This window comes from Diabrotica virgifera, chromosome 9 (assembly GCF_917563875.1).
Source record: "Diabrotica virgifera virgifera chromosome 9, PGI_DIABVI_V3a".
Taxonomy (NCBI): Eukaryota; Metazoa; Arthropoda; class Insecta; order Coleoptera; family Chrysomelidae; genus Diabrotica; species Diabrotica virgifera.
In genome coordinates, this window is record NC_065451.1 from 174,473,856 (window position 1) to 174,495,902 (window position 22,047).

General features: G+C 33.2%; 2 protein-coding genes across 4 annotated transcripts in view; one reads left to right on the forward strand and one right to left on the reverse strand.

Annotated features, from left to right (window-relative positions):
- The window catches only part of LOC126891951 (zinc finger protein 235-like), a 45,914-nt gene that overhangs the window by 13,956 nt on the left and 9,911 nt on the right, over positions 1 to 22,047 (reverse strand). The gene's annotated exons all lie outside the window — the stretch shown is intronic.
- On the forward strand, positions 17,136 to 19,429 carry LOC126891959 (uncharacterized). Its single transcript, XM_050661313.1, has 2 exons — positions 17,136 to 19,057; positions 19,142 to 19,429. The coding sequence occupies exons 1-2, from the start codon at positions 18,212 to 18,214 to the stop codon at positions 19,394 to 19,396; spliced, it is 1,101 nt and encodes a 366-aa protein (XP_050517270.1). The 5' UTR covers positions 17,136 to 18,211; the 3' UTR covers positions 19,397 to 19,429.

Genomic DNA, 22,047 nt, shown 5'->3' on the forward strand with positions numbered 1-22,047 from the left:
CATATAAACTACCAACTCTACGGAAAATATAATAAAAAATAAAATGTAGCAAATTAAATTTTATACAATTTTGTTTCTATTACTTTTTATCGTCAAGTGACCAACAAAAAAGATATAAACAAAAATAAGTAAAAATGTTCTAACAAGTTTCCTTTTGGAGGTTATAACTTTTTTTCAGTTCATTTTACGATAAAATAATAATTTAGCAATTTTATAGAGGGTTTTTCAGCGAACAATTTCCACTATAAAGTTGTTTAATTCTATTTATTTATCTAGGTTGTACAGCGCTCCAAACTTGACCAGATTCTCGAATGCTCATAGGGATACAATAAAAACAAAACGTTAGGCTTACTTTTCTATCTTAATATTTTTTTATTCATACAATTTATTATTATTTTAACTTTCCTATGCTATTATTAATCCATTTTTGACCTTTCTCCCCACTATAAAACTTAGAATCCTAAGTTATATAGAAAATTCCCAAGAAGTTGTTTGAGGACAAATTCGCCGGTACAGAAGAATGACGCAACCGCAAATGCAAAATTCTTCAGAAGAGCAAAAAAACGATTTTTAAATATTTAAAATAGGGACTAAATGAAGAGTAATCGTCCATGAGCATCGGTATGCAGTTTGTTTGTTGACAACGATGGCTTTTATTTTCATCGATATTGGTTCCAATTTCATTATCTTAATTTAATCGCCCCATTTTCAAACCTATCTACAGTTACGTCATTATGCATTCTGAAACAAGGTCTAACATAGCGCGTATTCCAGTAACGACGCAACTACACTATAATGGCTCAGCACATTTTTACAGTTCGGTCTTTTTGTATCATGTATTTTAGAAGTTAAATTGCGCAATAAACAGGAATTGACAAAATTTACAGTTACGTCATTTTTCTTCCATGCCGGACTGAATATCTGCCTGCTATTACTTTTATTATTATAATTTATCTTAGGTGGCACAGCAGTCGGTCTCCCTGACTTAACTTATTCTTACAGTTGTGCTACCTATTTGGCAACGTGCAGTAGTATTAAAAATTGTGAAAAGTATTTTGAGTTTGATAGATAATACTATTGAGAATCTTGTGGGTAAGTCATTTTGTGTTTTTTGTAAGAGCGCATCATGAGTGGTGGTTATTTTATTTGTAAGAAACCCCTAGGGAAAATTATTTGTCAGTGGGAAAGTCGAGCCATATTTACTTACTGTTGTCGGCGAACGTTTTTGTCTCTTTATCTGGCGGAAATAAAGACGATTCTCTGGAAATCCTGAGATACAAACGATTCGCCAAAACAGTGACAAAAAATGCATTTAATCTCTTCTCACTTCCTCCAACACAAGATGAAGCCCGTTTTCACAGACTCCGAGTATATCACCAGATTCAGTCATGGCTCGGTAAACATTGTGATCCAGAAAATTGGGGCTGGAAAAAGCATGGAAAATTTTGGATACCAATCCAAACTTCTAAGCGTCCAGTACTCCCGAGCTTATGAAATTCATATTTAGCAGATGCAATGGAAACTGGAAGTGCATGCGGTTGCCGAAAAGCAGACCTCAAATGTTCAGCAGTGTGCCTCTTTTGTGGTGGTGAAAGTTGCAGCAACATCGTGGAAATATCAACATTAATTATTGAAGAAAATGAATTGGTAGATGAGTTACCGACAATGACGCCAACTCTAACCCTCATTATACCACAAAAATTCACCTCGGATACTGATTCAGATCTTGACTCGCAGCCTGGACCATCGAAAAAAATGGAAAAATAATAACTATGATAGATCTTTGTCAACATATAATAATAAATAATATTATTTTGTCTAGAAATTGTCCGTGGATTAGGCCTATTGGGAATACCACACAAAAACTCACCTCCAGACTCTACCTCATGGGCGGCCGGGAAAAGGGTCAAAAATAGCTTAATAATAGCATAGGAATGTTAAAATCACAATATGTAAATAAATATATAGATAGAAAAGTAAGGCCAAGGTTTTGTTTTTTATAAAATCGCTATGATGTTATTTTATTGTAAAATCAACGGAAAAAAAGTTATAACCTTCAAAAGGAAAGTTCTTACAAAATTTTTTCTTATTTTTGTTTATAACTTTTTTGTTGGTCACTTGACGATAAAAATAATAGATGTAAAATTGTAGAAAATTTAATTTGATACATTTTATGTGTAATTAAATTTTCTGTATGGTTGCCAGTTTAGGAGATACAGCGCGAAAGCCCTTTGCACCAATTTTTCCAAGATGGCGGCCGAGGGACAAAAGCCGCGACCCCAAAAACTTGAACTTAAGCTTCTACTGAACCCGCCTACACATTAAAAAAAATAAAATTGACTCCTCTAAGAAATGCAACCCTAAATGTAACATTTCAATGGACTACATAGGCATAATATGTATGGGGCTTTTCATTCAGTCATTTGTTTCGAGCTTCTGTCAAATGTCGTATAATCCGTGTATATTAATATTATACACAGTTTATACAACTTATGACAGAAGTTCGAAACAAATGACAATCGATGAAAAGCCCTATTGATAAAGTACTGATAACAGTGATAGAAAAACAGCATAATATTTCGATAGCTTAATGTGAAAACCTCGTATCTCATTAAATTACAATTTTACAGGAGAGGCAAAAAATTGATTTTCTACATAATATAACCTAAAAACAAAAATTACCGCTACATATTTTTAATTCGAGCACATTGAGACAAATATCTGATATTGGCCTAGAGCTAAAAGTGTTAAATGTTGCTATTAAATTGGAAATACAAATATTACTATGAAAAACACGTAAATATCCTTGCAGTATATAGAGCCTTTGCCCAAGTGACTATGATAACCTTGTATATCTTGATATACGTGTTTTTCACCTTAAATGAGGTTGTGTTTAATTGTTATTTACGAGGTTTTCATTTTTCATAGCTTATTGCTCACCTCCAAATACTAGATTGATACAGTACAAATCTTTTAATTTAAGGTTCATAAAATGTTTTTGTATGCAGGACTACCTTTTACTGTTCACAAAAAACATTTCAAGTCGAATCTCTCAAACAAATACTCCAAATTAAGTACCAAAGTCTTGGTTATAAATATATGTGGTATTCACAGTAAATCAAGAGAACAATTGATAAACGTGGTTTCTTTTTTCGGCTGTAGAAAATAGTCTAGTGTATTTGGATTTTTTAAATCGTGAGATACAAGGTTTTCTAACTAAAACCACCAAAATGTCATGTTCGAAAAAAAATTAGATACAAGGTTTTCACACTAAGCCATCGATTTGTGTTTATTAAATATCTAATAAATAAGGTTTGTATAGTGTTTTAACTGACATGAAAAATTTTTATTACAATAAAACTACGTCTTCAAGAAGCATCGATAGAACATGTTGCAAAACATTAGAGTACATTTCTTTATTCAATCTTCTGGGAAGTTCGAATGGTTCAATCATATGATTATAAATAATCCCATCCCATAAATTCATACTTTTGGCAATCATGAAAGTTAAACACACCATTCGTAAAATAAACTTTATCTGCACACAACACTTTACACAGAAATTCGGGTTCTCTGAAGATTTTGTTTTGAAATCATCTACAAATCCTTAATCTTCGAGGTAAATAGCCTTGCTGTAAATCTTGCACTAATTGTACACTATACGTAATTAACATAATATCATGATACTCGCGATCGAAATCATGACAATATCGCAACAATACGATGTAGGTACCAGTTTACCCTACCTATTCTGGGGTTGCAGGTGATTATGATATGACTGTTTGTGTTTACAATTATTGTATATTTTTATCTAAGCTGTGTCAAAATAAATAAAACTGTCGTGTTGCCAAATGTAAATTTTAGTAAAAGACATTATTTTAATTTTTTGGGGCAACAGGTGACTTTAGAAAAAAAATTTATAAGAAAGTTTTTTTTAAATGGTGTATTCTACCCACACAATTGGCCACCGGCAACACAAATGTTAATGACCAGGCATCGTGTGGAAATTCAGCTACTGGTCTACAAAAAGAAAAATTGAAACTCAGACAGATATTGAAGGTCGGTACATGGAACGTACAAGGGCTAAAGACGATCACAGGTAAGCTAGCGGTAATTATTGAAAACGAGCTAGCAAGATACAATATAGAAATCTCTGGACTAGCTGAAACTCATTGGTTAGGAGAGGGCTATTTCAGAACACAGAATGGCAATTATATTTACTTCTCTGGTGCTGAGACCCAGAACTATACAGGTGTTGCCATTCTGGTCTCACCAAGATTACAAAAGTCTGTCGTCGAATTTAAAGCTGTGAGCGATAGGATAGTTCTCCTTAAACTGGAAGGGAAGCCAAATAAACTTAATATCATATAGTTTATGCGCCAACCAGTACATCAGATGACATAAAGATCGAGGAGTTCTACGAAAAACTGGAAACAACAATCGCCAACATACCAAATAAAGAGCTTACTTTAATATGTGACGACTTCAATGCAAAAGTTGGCAACACTACACAGAATGACGACATAAAGAATGTACTGGGGAAGTTCGGTATAGGCCAGAGAAATGAAAGAGGTGACCGTTTAATCGAGTTTGCTATCACAAACAATTATTCTATCACGAATACTCGATTTAAACACCATGTACGTCGACTTTATACTTGGAAAAGTCCTGGAGATAGGTCTAGAAATCAAATAGATTACATCCTTACCAATATTCGCTGGAGATCGTCGATTCAAACAGTCAGATCATATCCAGGGGCGATATGCGGATCCGATCATACTCTACTCGTAGCTAAAGTAAAGCTTAAACTTAAAGCGCCCAACAAACGAAAAGAGACAAATAGGATTAAGAAAGAAAGACGACCTTCTCCAGGAAGTACATAAAATAATGCCCTCTATTCGTAACGGAACATCACAAGAAATATGGGCGACTTTTAAACATTGTGTAACAACACCAATTGATCGTCTAAAGATAAATAACCCTGTGAAACGGAAACACTGGATAACAGATGAAACCTTTCAAATCATTGAGAATAGAAGAAATCTTTGTCAACGTGGCGTGCATAGTGAAAGGGAAAAAGCTAGTTTAAGAAATCTCAATAGAGAAATAAAACGAAGATGCAAGACAGACAAAAACCAGTACTACCAGGGTATATGCAAAGAAATTGAGCGACATGATCAGAATAATCAGCCGAGAGACCTATTTAGAAAAATACGCTACTTAACAAGAGACTTTAAAGCCAGAACTTGGGCCATTGAAGACAACACTGGAACTCTGAGAACAAACAGAGAAGATATAGCAGAGACATGGAGATCGTATTGCAGGGACCTATATAAAGATGATCAATTGTAAATGTAAACTCAAATGTAATAAAGCACCAGGGCCAGATATGATAACAGCAGAAATGCTCAAAGCCACAGAAGAAACTGGCGTAAAATTACTTTATCTACTCTGTAACCAAATATGGCATTCAAAATAATGGCCTGAAGACTGGACAAAATCTACAATAACGACTATTCATAAAAAAGGCAACTTCCATAAATGCGACAATTATAGAACTATTTCTCTTATATCACATGCCAGTAAAGTAATGCTACATATAATCAATGATAGACTAAAAACATTCCTTCAAAGAGAAATTCCACAAGAGCAAACTGGATTTACCAAAGGTAGAGGTACTAGAGAACACCTATTAAATATAAGACAGATAATCGAAAAATCTAGGGAATTCAATATTCCACTGTACATATGCTTTATAGATTATCGTAAGGCGTTCGACAGGGTCAAGTGGAGACACTTGTGGCAAATACTAAAAGAAGTGGGTAAAAGTGGGTAAAACACCTTTTTTCGCTTATAACTGAACTATACGAACACACTACTGGATCAGTTAAAGTGCTTGACACACTTTCAAACGAATTTCATCCAGAACGGGGTGTCAGACAGGGATGTATACTACCTCCACAATTATTCAATATACAGGGGTAACAAAAATACAAGTCATAAATTAAATCACATATTTTGGGACCAAAAATAGTTCGAATGAACCTAACTTAGTACAAATATGCACATAAAAAAGTTACAGCCCTTTGAATTTATTTTTTGCTTCTTTGTATTTTTTCGATAAGGCGCCTTTTATCGAGATGTGGCTTCTTTTTTAATATTGTTAAAATATACCTAAAAATGTAAATCATAAATAAATTTTCATATTATTACCAAGTCTCTATAATCGTACTTAACCATATACAAATATGTGGTGGATTTGACCCATTTTCAAAATATCTCGATAAAAACTTACTTTTCGAAAAAGTACTAAGAGGTAAAAAAGTTTTTAAAACATTGTGTTTAACTAATGGCACTGCAATAATAATTAAATTGGAACGTGCACAAAAGTTTGGGGAGGTTTAAAGGAACAAAACCCCCATAAAATTTTTATGGGGTGTCCAAATTTCACTATAATTTTTTCGTAAGATACTACTGTCATATGAATGCCTCATGTCCATTTTCAATAAAAAATCTCTAATAGTTTTCGATATATTGAAAAAATTCAATTTTCATTTTGTAACTTAAAAGCGCTGTAACTTTTTTTTGTGTGCACATTTGTACTCAAGTACGTTAGGTTCAATCGAACTATTTTTGGTCCCAGAATATGTGATTAAATGTATGACCTGTATTTTTGTTACACCCTGTATATGGAGAGCATATTATGAGAAGAGCACTTGAAGGATGGGAAAAGGCATCTCAATAAATGGTCATAAAACAACCTACGTTTCTCAGATGACACAGCCCTTCTTGCAAATAGTCAAGCAGAGCTGATTGATCTTATACGACTGGTTGAAAACGAAAGTCAGATATTTGGTCTGCAATTTAACATATCAAAGACAAAGATCATGATAGTGGATAGACTACATAACAATCATCCACATATAACCAGAATTGATCGGTTTGAGGTTGTGAGCTCATACTTATATCTGGGATCATTAATCACAAACACAGGGTCACTACAGGAAGAAATAAAACGTAGATGTAATCTAGCAAAAGTCGCCACAGCAAAAATGCCCACAATATGGAAGGACTGTCAAATTTCAATAGCGTTAAAGATGAGGTTGATCAACTGCTTAATATTCACAATACTGACTTACGGATGTGAATCTTGGACCCTGAGAAATCCGGAAAGAAGAAAGATAGACGCCACTGAAATGTTCTGTTGGAGACGAATGCTACGAATTTCTTGGACCGACCATAGAACAAATAATTCGATTTTAAGAGAGCTAAAAGTTAGCCAACGGCTCTCCAGTAAAGTCCATCTCCAACAATTAAAATACTTTGGTCATGTTATGAGAGCGAACACAGAAAACATGGAAATACTCATTATACAAGGGAAGGTGGAAGGCCGAAGATCACGAGGAAGATCCCCAACAAGATGGATCGATCAAATTACAGGAATATGCAAAAGACCTATGCATGAGTTAAAATCGACATCACGTCGACCACTACACTCCCTCCGGGGGGTCAGGATTGAAGCGAGATTCTACCCACACCTTTAAGGAACGCACTATTTTCCGGGACAACCTGTATAGCATATAAATTACTATCTCGCCATAGCGATTCCTGTCGCGAATTCAATGCTTTTTTCCCTTCCAAAAAGTGCACAACGTACCTAAAGGAGTTTTCACTTCAAAAATTTATTTCGCAAAAGCGATGAGGGTCGCCAATTCAAATCTTTTTTCCCAATTCAAAAAGTGCACAAGGACGCTATCTATAAAAGTTTTCATTGCAAAAATTTATTTCGCAAAAGCGATGACGGTCGCATAGACGGTCACCAATTCAATACTTTTTCCCCATCCAAAAAGTACACAACGCCCCTAAAGAAGTTTTCACTTCAAAAATTTATTTTGCAGAAGCGGTGACGGTCGCGATGACGGTTGCCAATTCAATAAATTTTTCCCATCCAAAAAGTGCACAACGTCGCTAAAGAAGTTTTCACTTCAAAAATTTATTTCGCAGAAGCCATGACGGTCGCTAATTTAATACTTTTTTCCCAATTCAAAAAGTGCACAAGGACCCTATCTATAAAAGTTTTTATTGCAAAAATTTATTTCGCAAAAGCGATGACGGTCACCAATTCAATACTTTTTCCCCATCCAAAAAGTACACAACGCCCCTAAAGAAGTTTTCACTTCAAAAATTTATTTCGCAGAAGCGGTGACGGTCGCGATGACGGTTGCCAATTCAATAAATTTTTCCCATCCAAAAAGTGCACAACGTCGCTAAAGAAGTTTTCACTTCAAAAATTTATTTCGCAGAAGCCATGACGGTCGCTAATTTAATACTTTTTTCCCAATTCAAAAAGTGCACAAGGACCCTGTCTATAAAAGTTTTTATTGCAAACATTTATTTCGCAAAAGCGATGACGGTCGCGTAGACGGTCACCAATTCAATACTTTTTCCCCATCCAAAAAGTACACAACGCCCCTAAAGAAGTTTTCACTTCAAAAATTTATTTTGCAGAAGCGGTGACGGTCGCGATGACGGTTGCCAATTCAATAAATTTTTCCCATCCAAAAAGTGCACAACGTCGCTAAAGAAGTTTTCACTTCAAAAATTTATTTCGCAGAAGCCATGACGGTCGCTAATTTAATACTTTTTTCCCAATTAAAAAAGTGCACAAGGACCCTATCTATAAAAGTTTTTATTGCAAAAATTTATTTCGCAAAAGCGATGACGGTCACCAATTCAATACTTTTTCCCCATCCAAAAAGTACACAACGCCCCTAAAGAAGTTTTCACTTCAAAAATTTATTTCGCAGAAGCGGTGACAGTCGCGATGACGGTTGCCAATTCAATACTTTTTTCCCATCCAAAAAGTGCACAACGTCGCTAAAGAAGTTTTCACTTCAAAAATTTATTTAGCAGAAGCCATGACGGTCGGCAATTCTTTACTTTTTCCCCGTTCAAAAATTGTACAATGTCCCTAAAGAAGTTTTCACTTCAAAAATTATTTCACAGAAGCGATGACGGTCGCCAATTTTATTTTTTTTTTCCATCCAAAAAGTGCACAACGCCCATAAAGAAGCATTTAATAATCAGCAGAAGTAGTAAATGATAAATATGTTTTAGAAGCATGTGCTTTTGTCTCTTATACCTGAAATATGGTGGTGGAGTCCTTATTGCAGTTCATAAAGGTGAGTCCAGACATGCTCCGAATGCCGTATCGAACATCGTCGCGACCATCGAAGCGATCAACAAAGGTTCGCGACGTTGTTGCACGGGGTCTTGATCAGCAACGAACCGAACCTCGTTCCATACTTCGTAGCGAACAATTTGACGTTCCATCAGTAATTGCCTTAAAACTGTATCTGCAAAGATGGACGTTGCTGCAGCAGCTTATATACCTACGTATGCATTATTCCGTTAATAAAAGACAGACATATAATCGCGAAAGAAAATGATGGCAAACACAAATTTAAAAAAGTAGGGACATAATATAAATATGGTGGCAGAAATGGCAAAAACTAAGGTTTTTTCGAAAAAGTCCAAAAAACAACAAGTTTTTTGGTTTAAAAGAGGTTTATTTGATACAAAGTATAAGTCTAAATACTTAAAAAATGAATAATATTTTATAAAATAATAGTAATAAACAATGAAAAATATGAAGAAGACAACTTTTATTTTTATTTACACACAAAAAATGAATATGTATAACAAAAAAAAATATCTTCACACGTAATAATATTCAAAATAACTAAGTTCGAAAGTAAAAAAATAGAATTTATTTACCTTAATTTTTTTTCATTTGCGGCAGCTGTAGTAAAAACTTGGCTCAATAAAAAATAAATAAAAATAAAAAACCAGATTTTCCTTAAAAAACCAGTTGGTTTAACCAAGCCTGTATGGCGGCAACCATTTACTTTTGGATTTAAAATTTCAGTCTATTACAGTGGGTTCATAAAGTGTGGAAAGGGTCTATTATCTCATCACTTAATTATTTTCTGAGTTAAAGCTCTGACAGGTCGATTTTTATTTTTAAATTATGATTTTTTGACGTATATCCCATAATAGTGACGTCATCGATGATTTTTTTAATGGCGATAGTGGTCGTGTTGTGGCTCATTTCAAAGGTTATTTAATTCTCTATTCAGTAATATAAACGTTAACATCATTATTTATACAGGTTGGCCAAAAAAATTATTTTTGAATTAAATTAATTGCCGCAAAAAGAAGAATATATATGTAATTCATTTAACTCAAAATACATGTTACTGTTGTCAGAAAAGAGAAAAAAAATATTTATTTGACAAATAAACATTGCTTTGCGTTTAAATTAAATGTTAAAACTGTCAAGAGGCAGGTGGGTGGCTGTTTGACATTTAATTTAAGCGAAAAGCAATGTTTATTTATGAAATAAACATTTTTTTTTCGGTAAACAACGGTAAAATGTATTTTGTGTTAAATAAATTACGTACATTCTTCTTTCTAGCCAATTAATCTAATTCAAAAATAATTTTTTGACCACCGCGTAAAAATAATGATGTTAATGTTTATATTAATGAATGGACATCCTAAGTCTTGACGTCACAAAATTGGAAGGAGCTTATATTTGGCTCCAAACAATTTTGTTTATAATGTTAAACACTCATAAGGAATTTTTAATTTATTGTTTACGTGGTTTGTGTGACAAAATAAGACTTTTCATTTAGGTATTTAGTTAAAGAAACGTCAATTAAGAGATTTTTATTCGTTTTGGCCCAGGTGAGTTAATTTAATGCAATGATTAGAACGTAAACAGTATTGAGGTTATGTTAATTTTCAATCACTAAAGAATAAAAACCCCCTGAGCAATAACGAATAAAAATCTCTTAATTAATACGTTTCTTTAACGAAATACGTAAATGAAGTCTTATTTTGCCACACAAAGCACATAAATGAAAAACTACTTTTGACCATTTAACGTTACAATCAAAATTGTTTGGAGCCAATATAAGCTCCTCCCAATTTTGTGACATTTGTGACGTCAGACTTAGGCTGTCCATAGAGAATTGAATAACCTTTCAAATGAGCTATCACATGACACCTATTGCCATTTAAAAAAAATCATCGATGACGTCATCACGCCCAAATCGATGACGTCACTATTATGGGATATACGTCAAAAAATCATAATTTAACAATAAAAATCGACCTGTCCGAGCTTTAGGTCTGAAAAAAATTAAGTCATGAGATAATAGTCCGTTTGCACACTTTATGAACACACTGTATAAAAATCACCTTAGTGGGTCCCATATTTCGTTTTTTCGAATAATTTTCTATTGTTAGTAAACAATTTTTATCCGTCCATTCCATCCAATTTCAAAATAACAATGAGAGGAACGCCGAAAAGTTCGCAAACCAGTCCAGATGTGAATTCACAGCGACCCTCGTCCTGAACCTTTCGAGGACCATTTCCTTTGATGAGGACGGATTTACCGACACCTAGTGGAGCTCTTCGATATTGCACACTGATCGCGACGAGGTTCGGTACGTTGTTGCATGGTGCCGCCCACACTTAAGTTCGAGACGAGGTTAAATTTAACAGTTAACCAAACAATCGAACAACTTTCTGTCTTGGTGAATGAAGGTGCAAATTGGTTTATTATATAGGAACAGCATATTTTCCACCAAAGTCTACATTTAACAAATAGTCCATATTTTGTGAAGCCTTGGAACAAATAGCTGAAGATTATTTATCCATCTGCACACTATTATCTGGTTGCTGACTTCAATTTACCAAAGCGAATGGTTTTCAAATGATATGTGTTCTACAACAATTCCTCTACCAGCTGCCACAACTTCTGAAGTTGAAGCCCTGCAGGTTGTGTCTGGTATAAATGTATGCAAACAACAATTTGCTTCAGTCCAACACTATTGTGCATGCAACTGGTAATATTCTGGACTTGGTGCTGGTTGATGATGCTGATGTTACTGTGTCCAGAGCAGATGAAGCTCTTTTGAGGAAGGGGGTGCTTCACAAACCCCTGGAATTTGAGATAAAGATAACCAAAAGGCGCCCCAATGATAGTGGTTTGGTTCGTGACGGTTTCTATAGGGACTTCAAGTCAGCTGACTATGTGAAAATAACTGGTTTTTTGTCACAGTTCTGTTGGGATATTTTTTTCCCTGAAAATGGCTTTGGCAGAGCCAATTAGTCAGACTTGTTTGTGATTGATTGCAGATTCATAAACATAAATTTCTTATTTCATAACATAAATACATACTATAATATTATTTTTATAGATACATAGGTACAGCTGGTTCCAAAAAAAAAACTGATACGACTCTTAAAGCGTATTTTGTAGAAAATTGAGCAGTGTATTTTGAAGGATAAATAGTTATTATTTACATACTGTCACTGTCACTGCTAAATCTTAAAATTTGTCAGATAACTTATTCTGTTCAACCTCAAAAAATGGGTCCACATGCTGGCAAAGAACTAATATTAAGAATTATAAGGAAATTAGAAGATGGTTAGTCACTATCTGCTGTGGCGAACCATTTTAACGTAAGCAGAACAATTGCTTTTAATATTAATAAAAGATGGAGAGAACAAGAAACTCTCAAAAGAAAGCGAGGTTTGGGAAGAGCTCTCTGAAGAAGACAATTTCATAGTTCCTTTCACGCAGATGGACCGAAGACTACAAGCTGTTATCGCTGCTGATGGAGATATTACAAAATATTAATTTTTACATACCTAAATTTAGTATAGCTTTGGTCTTCCAGACCCTCGCTTTTTTTCGAGAGTTTCTTGTTCCCTCCATTTTTTATTAATAGAAAAACTGTGGTTCTGCTTATGTTAAAATGTTTTGCTGCCTTTGATAGTGCCCAGTTATCTTTTAATTTGGATACAATACTTGCTTTAATATACGTATTGTTGAATTAAGTCGTTTGTTTTATTCCTTAATAAGATTAAAAATGATAACAACAACCCTACTTTATGTAAAAACTATCATTTATACTCTTTATAAAATGCAGAAATTCAAAATAATATAAAAATTTAGACCTTAATAATTATTACGATTTATGAATTAACATAATAATATGTAATAAGCGCCTAACCTTTGGATCGAAAGTTCCGAATGGTAGTGAGTTCGAATCCCACCAGGGTCAGGAATTTTTTCATTTATTATAAATTAATAAATGAAAATAGTTTCTGTCCTTGTGGATCGTTACTCACCGGAGGGCATGGGAAAACCTACCGGTTTAAACCTAAAACCGGTTTTTTTACTTAGCAATAACCGGTTTTACCGGTTATTTTTTGTCCCGGTTATAACCGGTTTTTTCTTTTTAAAGTAAAAACCGGTTATTAGGTTTTTACGGTGATTAGGATTAGGTTATGTATTATTTGGGATCCCAATCATAATTATTATTCTCAAGTAACTATTCCAAACAAAACCATAATTCAAATTTTATTTTATTTTATAAATACAGAAACCAACTGAAAGTGCAATCTCATATCAGCCAGCAGAATCAGTTATTAAGTTTTATTTAATATTTCCTTGAAAAGGTATTTGTAATCATAATATTTACATAAGAAGTGTCTGTTTGAATTAGAAGCAAGCCAAACATCATCTATTTTTCACACTAAACTCTTAACTCTTGACATTGAAAGTCGGTGAATGATTTTATCTGATTACCAAAAATAATACTCTGTCTATGCATATCGTATTACTGATTACGAATACGAATCTCCAAGAATTTCCCTACGTTTTCAAAACGATACACCCATACAGGAAGTATTAAATGAGTTAAAATGTACCTATTCTAGAAATATATTATATACAAACGTGTTAAAAGTAATACATGATCAATTTTTTTTGATGGTAGTAAAAATAAAAAATATATTGCATTATCCAATTTATTTTTAAGTAAAATATTTATGTTGATATTATTTTTTTTTAAATCCCATTTCAAAGAGTCTGGGAAATTTTTTATAAGTTGAAATGGTTGGGGAATTTTTTGATTTTGGGAGGAGAGGAAAATTGGAATTGTAAATGTAAATTTGTAACCTATTGGATTAAAAAAACCAAAAACCGGTTTTTCCAAAAACCGGTTTTTTTTGGCCGGTTATAACCGCCAGGTTAAACCGTAAGCAAAAAAAACCGGTATAACCGAAAACCGGTTTTTTTTTCAAAAACCGCCATCTCTACCGGAGGGACCGCAGACGTTCGGATACAATTAGCGTCTCTTTGCAAAGACAATGACGTCGACTTTGCAAAGTAACAAGACACTTACTCAACACACACACTACACATTACACCTGAATTAGTGATAAGTTATACAATTACGTGGCTAAAGGTTCTAGTTCTAAACCAAGGCCAGAATCAGAGAAAAAAAAAACATATGTAATAAGTTGTTTGTTTGATTATTTTAACTGACTTTGACAGACTAATCAAATACACTGCTCAAAATAATCAAATCTTATTAAGAGTCGTATCAGTTTTTTTAGGAACCAGCTGTAAAAGTAAACTATATCATAAAAATATTTACAATTTGGTTCAGTGGTTTTCCTAAAAATAAATCATCCCAATAAACCTTAATACTTTAATATTTACAAAATGATATGGCAATTCTTCATCTTATTTATAAACATGTTAAATTATGTAAATACAAGTTGTAAACATAATATGTACTAACTAGGCATAATTTGTTAATGTGGTTTGAAAAAATTAAAAAGAAAAAAATAATATATAAAAAACATAAAATAATAACAAAAAAAAATAAAAACTAACAAAAAAAAAGAAGTAAAAAAAAGTGTTTACCACAAATTAAAATATGTATTAAAAAAGCACAGTATAATAATTCAAAAACAAAAAAAAAACACAATGTACAATTATTCATCCGTTCATCCATTGATTTTTTTGCACCGAAAGCTGAATTCATTTCGGGCCTCAGGTGGATGTTTATTTGAGTGGTTGTGGAATAGATAGTCATTATTGTGATATGTAAATCTGAATTACGTAATTAAGTTGGTGATATTTATATTTTATTTTATTGTATTATTATTCACCCTCTTATCAACCCTCCTAGAAGAATCCTTATGTCACAACCTGTGGGAAGTAGAAATAGGGGTAGGCCAAAACTTAGATGGAAGGATGGTGTAGATGAGGATGGGAGAAAAATAGGCGCAGCAAACTGGCAACGGTTGGCAATGGATAGGAGTGACTGGCATAATAGACTTGGGAAGGTCGAGGCTCTTTCATAGGGCTGTAGTACCATTGATGATGATGGTATTATTATTACTATTTTATTGTATTTTTAATTATTAACACGCTTCTACAAGTATATTGAAATATACAATATAATCTCATTTCTAAACAAAATTTAAATCCCACAGTATTAGCCTGATCAAAGAACACAAAACTTTACTAACACCTCAAAAAAATAAAGGAAGGATGAAAATTTGGAAATAGGTAGTTGAAATTGTCTATTATTATATAAGAAAAAGTTTACAATTCTACATTCTCTCCATTTTACAAAAACTGGGAGTGAACCCCCTTCTCGAGGGTGAAAAAATATACATTAAAAATAAGTCCGGACTTGGATAAAAAGCCTAATTTTAAGCCATTTTTGTTCTATAGAGTTTTTTCACAAAGTCAACACTTTTCGAGTTATTGGCGAATGAATATGTTCATTTTTTTTAACAAACACATGTTTTGGAACCTTTTTTCGCAAATAACTCAAAAAGTAAGTATTTTATCGAAAAAAATATTCTTAGCAAAAATATAGCTTATATAACGAAGTGAAAAAAAATGTGTATGTATGAAGTCTGTAGACTCAGTAGAAGCAGAGTTGTAGCTAATGAAAAGTAGGTTCTTATTCGTCAAATTCCAAATTGAATATTTCAACGTGAAATAGCCAAAAAAACGGAGCAATTTTTGGGTAAAATTCATTACAACTTTTTTAAAGTGTTTAAAAAAAGGTGTACTTTTTTTTTAAAAAACTTTTAACATTAAAAGTAAGTGAGTTACGCGCAAAATATTGTTGGTCCCTTTTATATTTTGGTGAAAAGAATCGCGAAAATCACCCCCTAATTAGCATCCCAAATACAATTAATCGTTACCACTTTACAAGATACTTTACTTATGTATTGTTTAAACAATCTATAAGTTTCATTGGTTAAAAGTGCTTAGTTTTAAAATAGTTTGGTTTTAAAATAAAAAAAAAATTTTAATTTTGAAAAAAATTCCATTTTTTTTCAACATAACTTAAAAATTATTAGCAATACCAAACATTAAACATCTCAAAGATTAATAAAATGTATGTTTTGCTTTTCTGAATATTTTGTTTTTTTTGTTTTCCTATAAGACAAAAATTTTGTATGCTATGGCTGTTCAAAATTTGCATACACTGGTGATTCGTGACTCGTTCAAGCCATTTTAACTACATATCGATGGCTTAACTTGCAAACCGGCTAACTCCACTTTTTTCCGAAATATAGGTTTTTGCGTTGCTGACTGAGTCTAGTTGTCTCTCACATTATGTTCAATAAAATATCTCCCTAGTTTTTAAAATTACGGAGAAAACGGCGAACACGTAAAACGGTCAACTGCTAACACTAGTATAACAACACCGAGACGTGGCTAACTCCAAGGTCAACCACCAGTTTATTTGTACTTGACGGTGAGTAAACAGAGTGCCACGTTTTAAGTGCGGTCTTTTTTAGAAAACTATAAATTAACAGATAAAATAAAGCTGATTTGATAACGATACAGTGTATAAGAGTCGTCGTAAGTAGTTTTAATGAAATAATATAACTTTGTGTAAGAAATATCCTAGTTATAACATAATAAATATTGATGATAGAGTTGTCCATTTTTACCCTAACTATTTACTATGTTAATTGAGGAGTTACCCAATATACCAATTCTGTGATTTTACATTATTCCCGTAATGTATAAATTAAAGTTGTTAATTTTTTACGATTTAAAATGTGAAAAGAAGTCCAGTGCATAGATAAAAGTAAGACTTTTCTTCTTACTTTTTAAAAATTCTACATATTTTATGTTTAATAAAAAATTCCAAAAAAGTATATAAAATAAACGGTTTGGATGTTAATAAGATTATTGTTGCAGATAAAGAGGATGTCGAGGGCACAAAAACTTGTTGAAGCTGCACTGAAGGAAAACAATGAAAATTACTTAATTCTCACAGAAGAATCTATTGAAGATATGCCTGTTATACTTTTTGCTGATAGTACGTCAACATATGATAATTTAACAGGAAATATCATGGAAATTGAGCCACTTGCAAGTGGTACATCTGAGGCTGCCACAGAGGTGTTCATCAATATTGAGCCACTAGATATCATTCCGCCTATATCTAATGCTGATACCCAAGAGATTATGAATGTTGCGCGTCTTGATAATGATTCGCCTGTTTCCTTGAAATCTGTTAGTGAAGAATGCTTAGCTCCAGTTACAATGTACCATTGTACAGCACAAGAAGACAACAATACTAACTTGATTGACAAATATTTCAGTGATGATAGCGACTGCATGAATGCAAAACTTGTACCTTATTCTGAGCACTCTGATTCTGACAGTGAAGAAGAACCAAGAAGAATTAAGAGAAGAAAAAGGTGTCAGGTAAAGAAAGCTACATGGAAAGATCAAATGAACAAGCTTCACAGAGAAAATGGGCAACAGTATACTGGCCGTAAAAAAATTGAAGGGAAATGGGAAAGAATACAAAAAAATAAACGAGTTCTTAAACCTCGATGCAAATGTAGGACAACTGATAAAAGTGCTTTAAAATGTAGCGAAGTTTCAGAAGAAGAAAGGAAAAATATATTTGAGATGTTTTGGAGGATGAATTGGGGGGAAAAAAAGGTTTTCGTGAATGGTCTTGTGCAAGAGATACCCACAAAACGTCCAAGAGACAGAAAAGACCCATTATTAACAAGAAGACAAAGCACAATGGTATTTAACTTAAACTTGACTAACGATTGCCGCGTGAGAGTTTGTAAAACTATGTTTCAAAACACTTTGTGTCTTACCAAAATGACTATCTGGAACTGGAAAAAAGGCAAAGAAAATATTTCTCAGAAAACAAATCGACACGCAACAAAAAATCCCCACGAAGTAGAAGTGAAATCACTTCAAGAGTTTTTGAACAATATACCAAAAATGGAATCCCATTATTGCCGCAAAAGTTCGGCAAAGCTTTATTTGTTACCAGAATGGACCTCAAAAAAGCCTTGTACAATTTCTACACATTAGACTGGTGCACGCCACGGAATATCACTCCTCTGTCAATTGCTAAATTTAGCAACACTTTAGAAATTGAAAATATATCACTGTTCAAGCCAAAAAAAGATGAATGCGAAAAGTGCCTCTCTCACAAACTCGGAAATATACCTGACACAGAACACAAGGAGCACATAGAAAGAAAGAATGAAGCTAGACTTGAAAAAGAACAGGATAAAAATAAAGAAGAATTTGTATTCACAATGGACACGCAAGCTGTGCTATTGGCACCCAAATCTAATGTGTCATCTCTATATTATAAAACTAAGATATGCACGCACAATTTCTGTATATTTAATATAAAAAATAAAGACGGATTTTGTTATCTCTGGAACGAGACCGAAGGTGGGTTATCCTCTGACAATTACGCTACCATAATTGTCAAGTTCATCACGGAGAAACTTTTGCCGAGTATCCACAGAGAACCTGGACAGGATACTAAAATTATATTCTACAGTGATGGTTGTACAGCTCAAAATAGAAACGTAATATTGGCAAATGCATTACTAAACGTGGCAACATTAAACAATGTCACAATTCAGCAGAAGTATCTAGAGGTAGGCCATACTCAGATGGAAGCGGACTCGATGCATGCCACCATAGAGAGGAAACTGAAAAACAAAATAATTCATATACCAGCTGAATATGCAGAAGTTTGTGCTCGCAAAAATCCTAAACCTTACAACGTATCTTACCTAACCCATGAATTTTTTAAATCCTTCGCAAGTTTACAGTTTTATAAGTCAATAAGACCAGGGAAAGCCATAGGAGATGCCAAGGTACTTTTAATGTTAATTTTGTTTGGTCTTCTACAGACACAGAAGACGAAAACATTGTTAAATTGTTAATGTTTTGTTTTTTAGGTCACAGATATTCGTGCCCTACAATATAAACAAGGGAACCTGTACTTTAAGTTACGGTTTACAGATGAATGGCAGTTACTGCCACAGCGATGTGATAAAAGGGTCTCAGTTAAACCTATTGAAAGCTTACCGAATCTTCATGAAAATCGGCTTAAAATAAGTAGTCGTAAATTCAAAGACTTACAACAACTAAAAAGTACCTTGCCGGTGGACTACAGGGACTACTACGACAATGTGCCACATGAAGACTCATAAATAAAATACTCTATGGTATAATAAAAATAAAATACTTGATTATAAAATAAAAATACAAAAATATACTTACAGTTTGATTTAATTTTCCTATAGAGGTTCCATAATACGATGCAGAGAAAAATGGGTAACTCCGATTATTTACTGTTTTCTTTTAATTACAAAGAGGGTAACTCCAAAAATTTAAATACTTGCTATTTAATCAAAATATTTTTTTAAGCTTTTTAGTAAATTCAAAGTGCAATATAAATAGGCAGCAAATGGATTTTTGGAATATTGATATTGTAAGTATTAATTTTTTTAAGAAGTTTTTTTGTGTTCCTGTAAAGTTTTAAAAAACGGAGTTAGCCGCTGTGCAAGTTAAGCCATCGATATAGCCTTTTCAAAATAAGCACTCTGAACCGATGAAACTTACAGATCATATTATAAAGAATACATAAGCAAAGTAACTTATGAAGTGGTAGGTAACGATTAATTTTATTTACGACGCTAATTAAGGGGTGATTTTCGTGATTCTTTTTACCAAAAAATAAAAGGGACCAACAATATTTTGAGCGTAACTCACTTATTTTTAGTAATGAGTTTTGCCCGAAAAGTGCTTTATTTTTGGTTACAGTAGAGCGTCGATTATCCGAACTAATTGGGGGACAGTGGTGTTCGGAAAATCGATTTTTTCGGATAATCGAACTGTATTGATATAGCAATATTATTTATCCATATTTGAATGAAAACCTTATTTACATATTTTTAGTGACAAATAGTGAAATTAAAAAAAAAGTGCTGTATTTGCAATGAAATGAAGATTTTTAAGCATTAAAAAATTTCATAAAAAGGACAATACGCTTTCGTTTAGGCATTTTCAATCGAGTTTTTACACAAGTTGGGAGTTTGGATAAGCGGTCGTTCGGTTGATCAACGTTCGGATAATCGACGTTCTACTGTATTTCACTTTGAAATATTTGATTTGGAATTTGACGAAAAAGAACCTACATACTTTTCATTAGCTACAACTTTGCTTCTACTCTGTCTGCAGACGTCATGCATACATAGGGTTACCATAATTTATTAAGGCCAAATCCGGACAGGGGTAGTCCAAGGGGTTGTAGAAAATGTAAAATGTAAATTTGACTGTGTTACTACCTCCACATTGTACATACATGCGAAATGCATATGGCACAATTAAAAGTACAGCTGTTTCGCTACAATATGCAGCTAACATCGAAAATCTGCCAGTTTAAAATACATATACACCAGGGGTGGGCAAACTTTTTTAAATAAGGGCCACAAAAGGTTTTTGGACTATTACCAAGGGCCGCAATGTTTTCGAATTTTTAACCTTGGGAGGGGGGGGGGGGTATGTTAAGCAATTTTTCTTTAATTTGTTTGAAACTACGGTAGAATTATTTTATTTTTAAATTAAATAAACATATTCAGTACAATTCAAAGAATATCAGAAAAAAATGTTTCAAGACCAACTATTGAAAAATAAGCCAACGGTGGCAAATTTTTACCGACACCTAAACAAAATGATTTTTTTGTTACCTAAAAATGTCTAAACCTTGTTACCTAAAAATGTCTCAAGAAAATATATGAAAATTTCAGGTGGATCTGTCAAGTAGCCTTTGAGTTACAATGTCCACCGCTTATAAAAAGCAGTTGAGCAGTTTTGAGAAAAACACGTTTAGTTTTGACAACTTTTATTTTCAATTTCTTCTGTCTGTCAAATCGTAAAGTGATGCACATCGGAAAATGTTTTTAAATCGCAAAATAATTTACAAAAGAAAATGGAACAGCTGTTGAACGTTTCTCACTACGCTCAACAAGCTGTTGCAAAGCGAGTCGAAGGTAGGGATATTAAACATGCTGTATTTCTGGTAGTTTTCCTAGGGTTAAACTGAAATTTTCAGAGAATATTTTTGAAATTATGTATTTTCATACAAAATAATAAAAAAAATCGAAAATTTCAAAATGTTTAAACCATATCCCTACCCCCTGTATCACACTCGCACTTAATTTAAGCACGGTATTTGCCGCAAATATACAGGGTGTTTCATTGAGAAACGGGAATACTTAAATTGTCAATAGAGATCACGAAGGCGGTTCTAGATATAGTACATTTATTGCCTCAATGATTTTTATATTTGAGTTACAGGGTGTTTTATCGATTTTGCCCATGTCTTTCTGGAAGCATAACTTTAGAACCACCTTGTATATTTTTTGATATTTGCCATAGATATCTCTCATTTAAAATCCAAACCACCCAACTTCTTTTTCTACGGCACTACAGCCCAAATTGAGCTTTGGTCTCCTTTATTTTTTTCTCCACCCTCCAGCGCTTTCTTGGCTTTTCGACTGGTCTCTTTCCCTACATTCTAGCATTCAGTGCTCTTTTTGGTAGCCTATCCTCTCCCATTCTTATCACATGTCCGGCCCATTGCAATCTTTGTATTCTAACCAAACTTCTAATCACAAGCATAATCCAGATCCGGACTAAACAAAATTATTGGGAAATAATTGGACTAATTCTGTCTTTTTTATAAGATCAATGAATAGTTTGAATTTCATTACAAAAGTTTCATTTTGCGATCAACACTTATAAATTTAGCAAAGTAGCAGTGTTTAATTTCTAAATAATTTCCTCCCCTAATTCACAG

Coding starts and splice junctions, on each gene's coding strand:
- LOC126891959 (XM_050661313.1), top strand. CDS start 18,212: ATGGACCTCAAAAAAGCCTTGTACAATTTCTACACATTAGACTGGTGC. Junction 19,058..19,141: donor AAGCCATAGGAGATGCCAAG/GTACTTTTAATG, acceptor TTTGTTTTTTAG/GTCACAGATATTCGTGCCCT.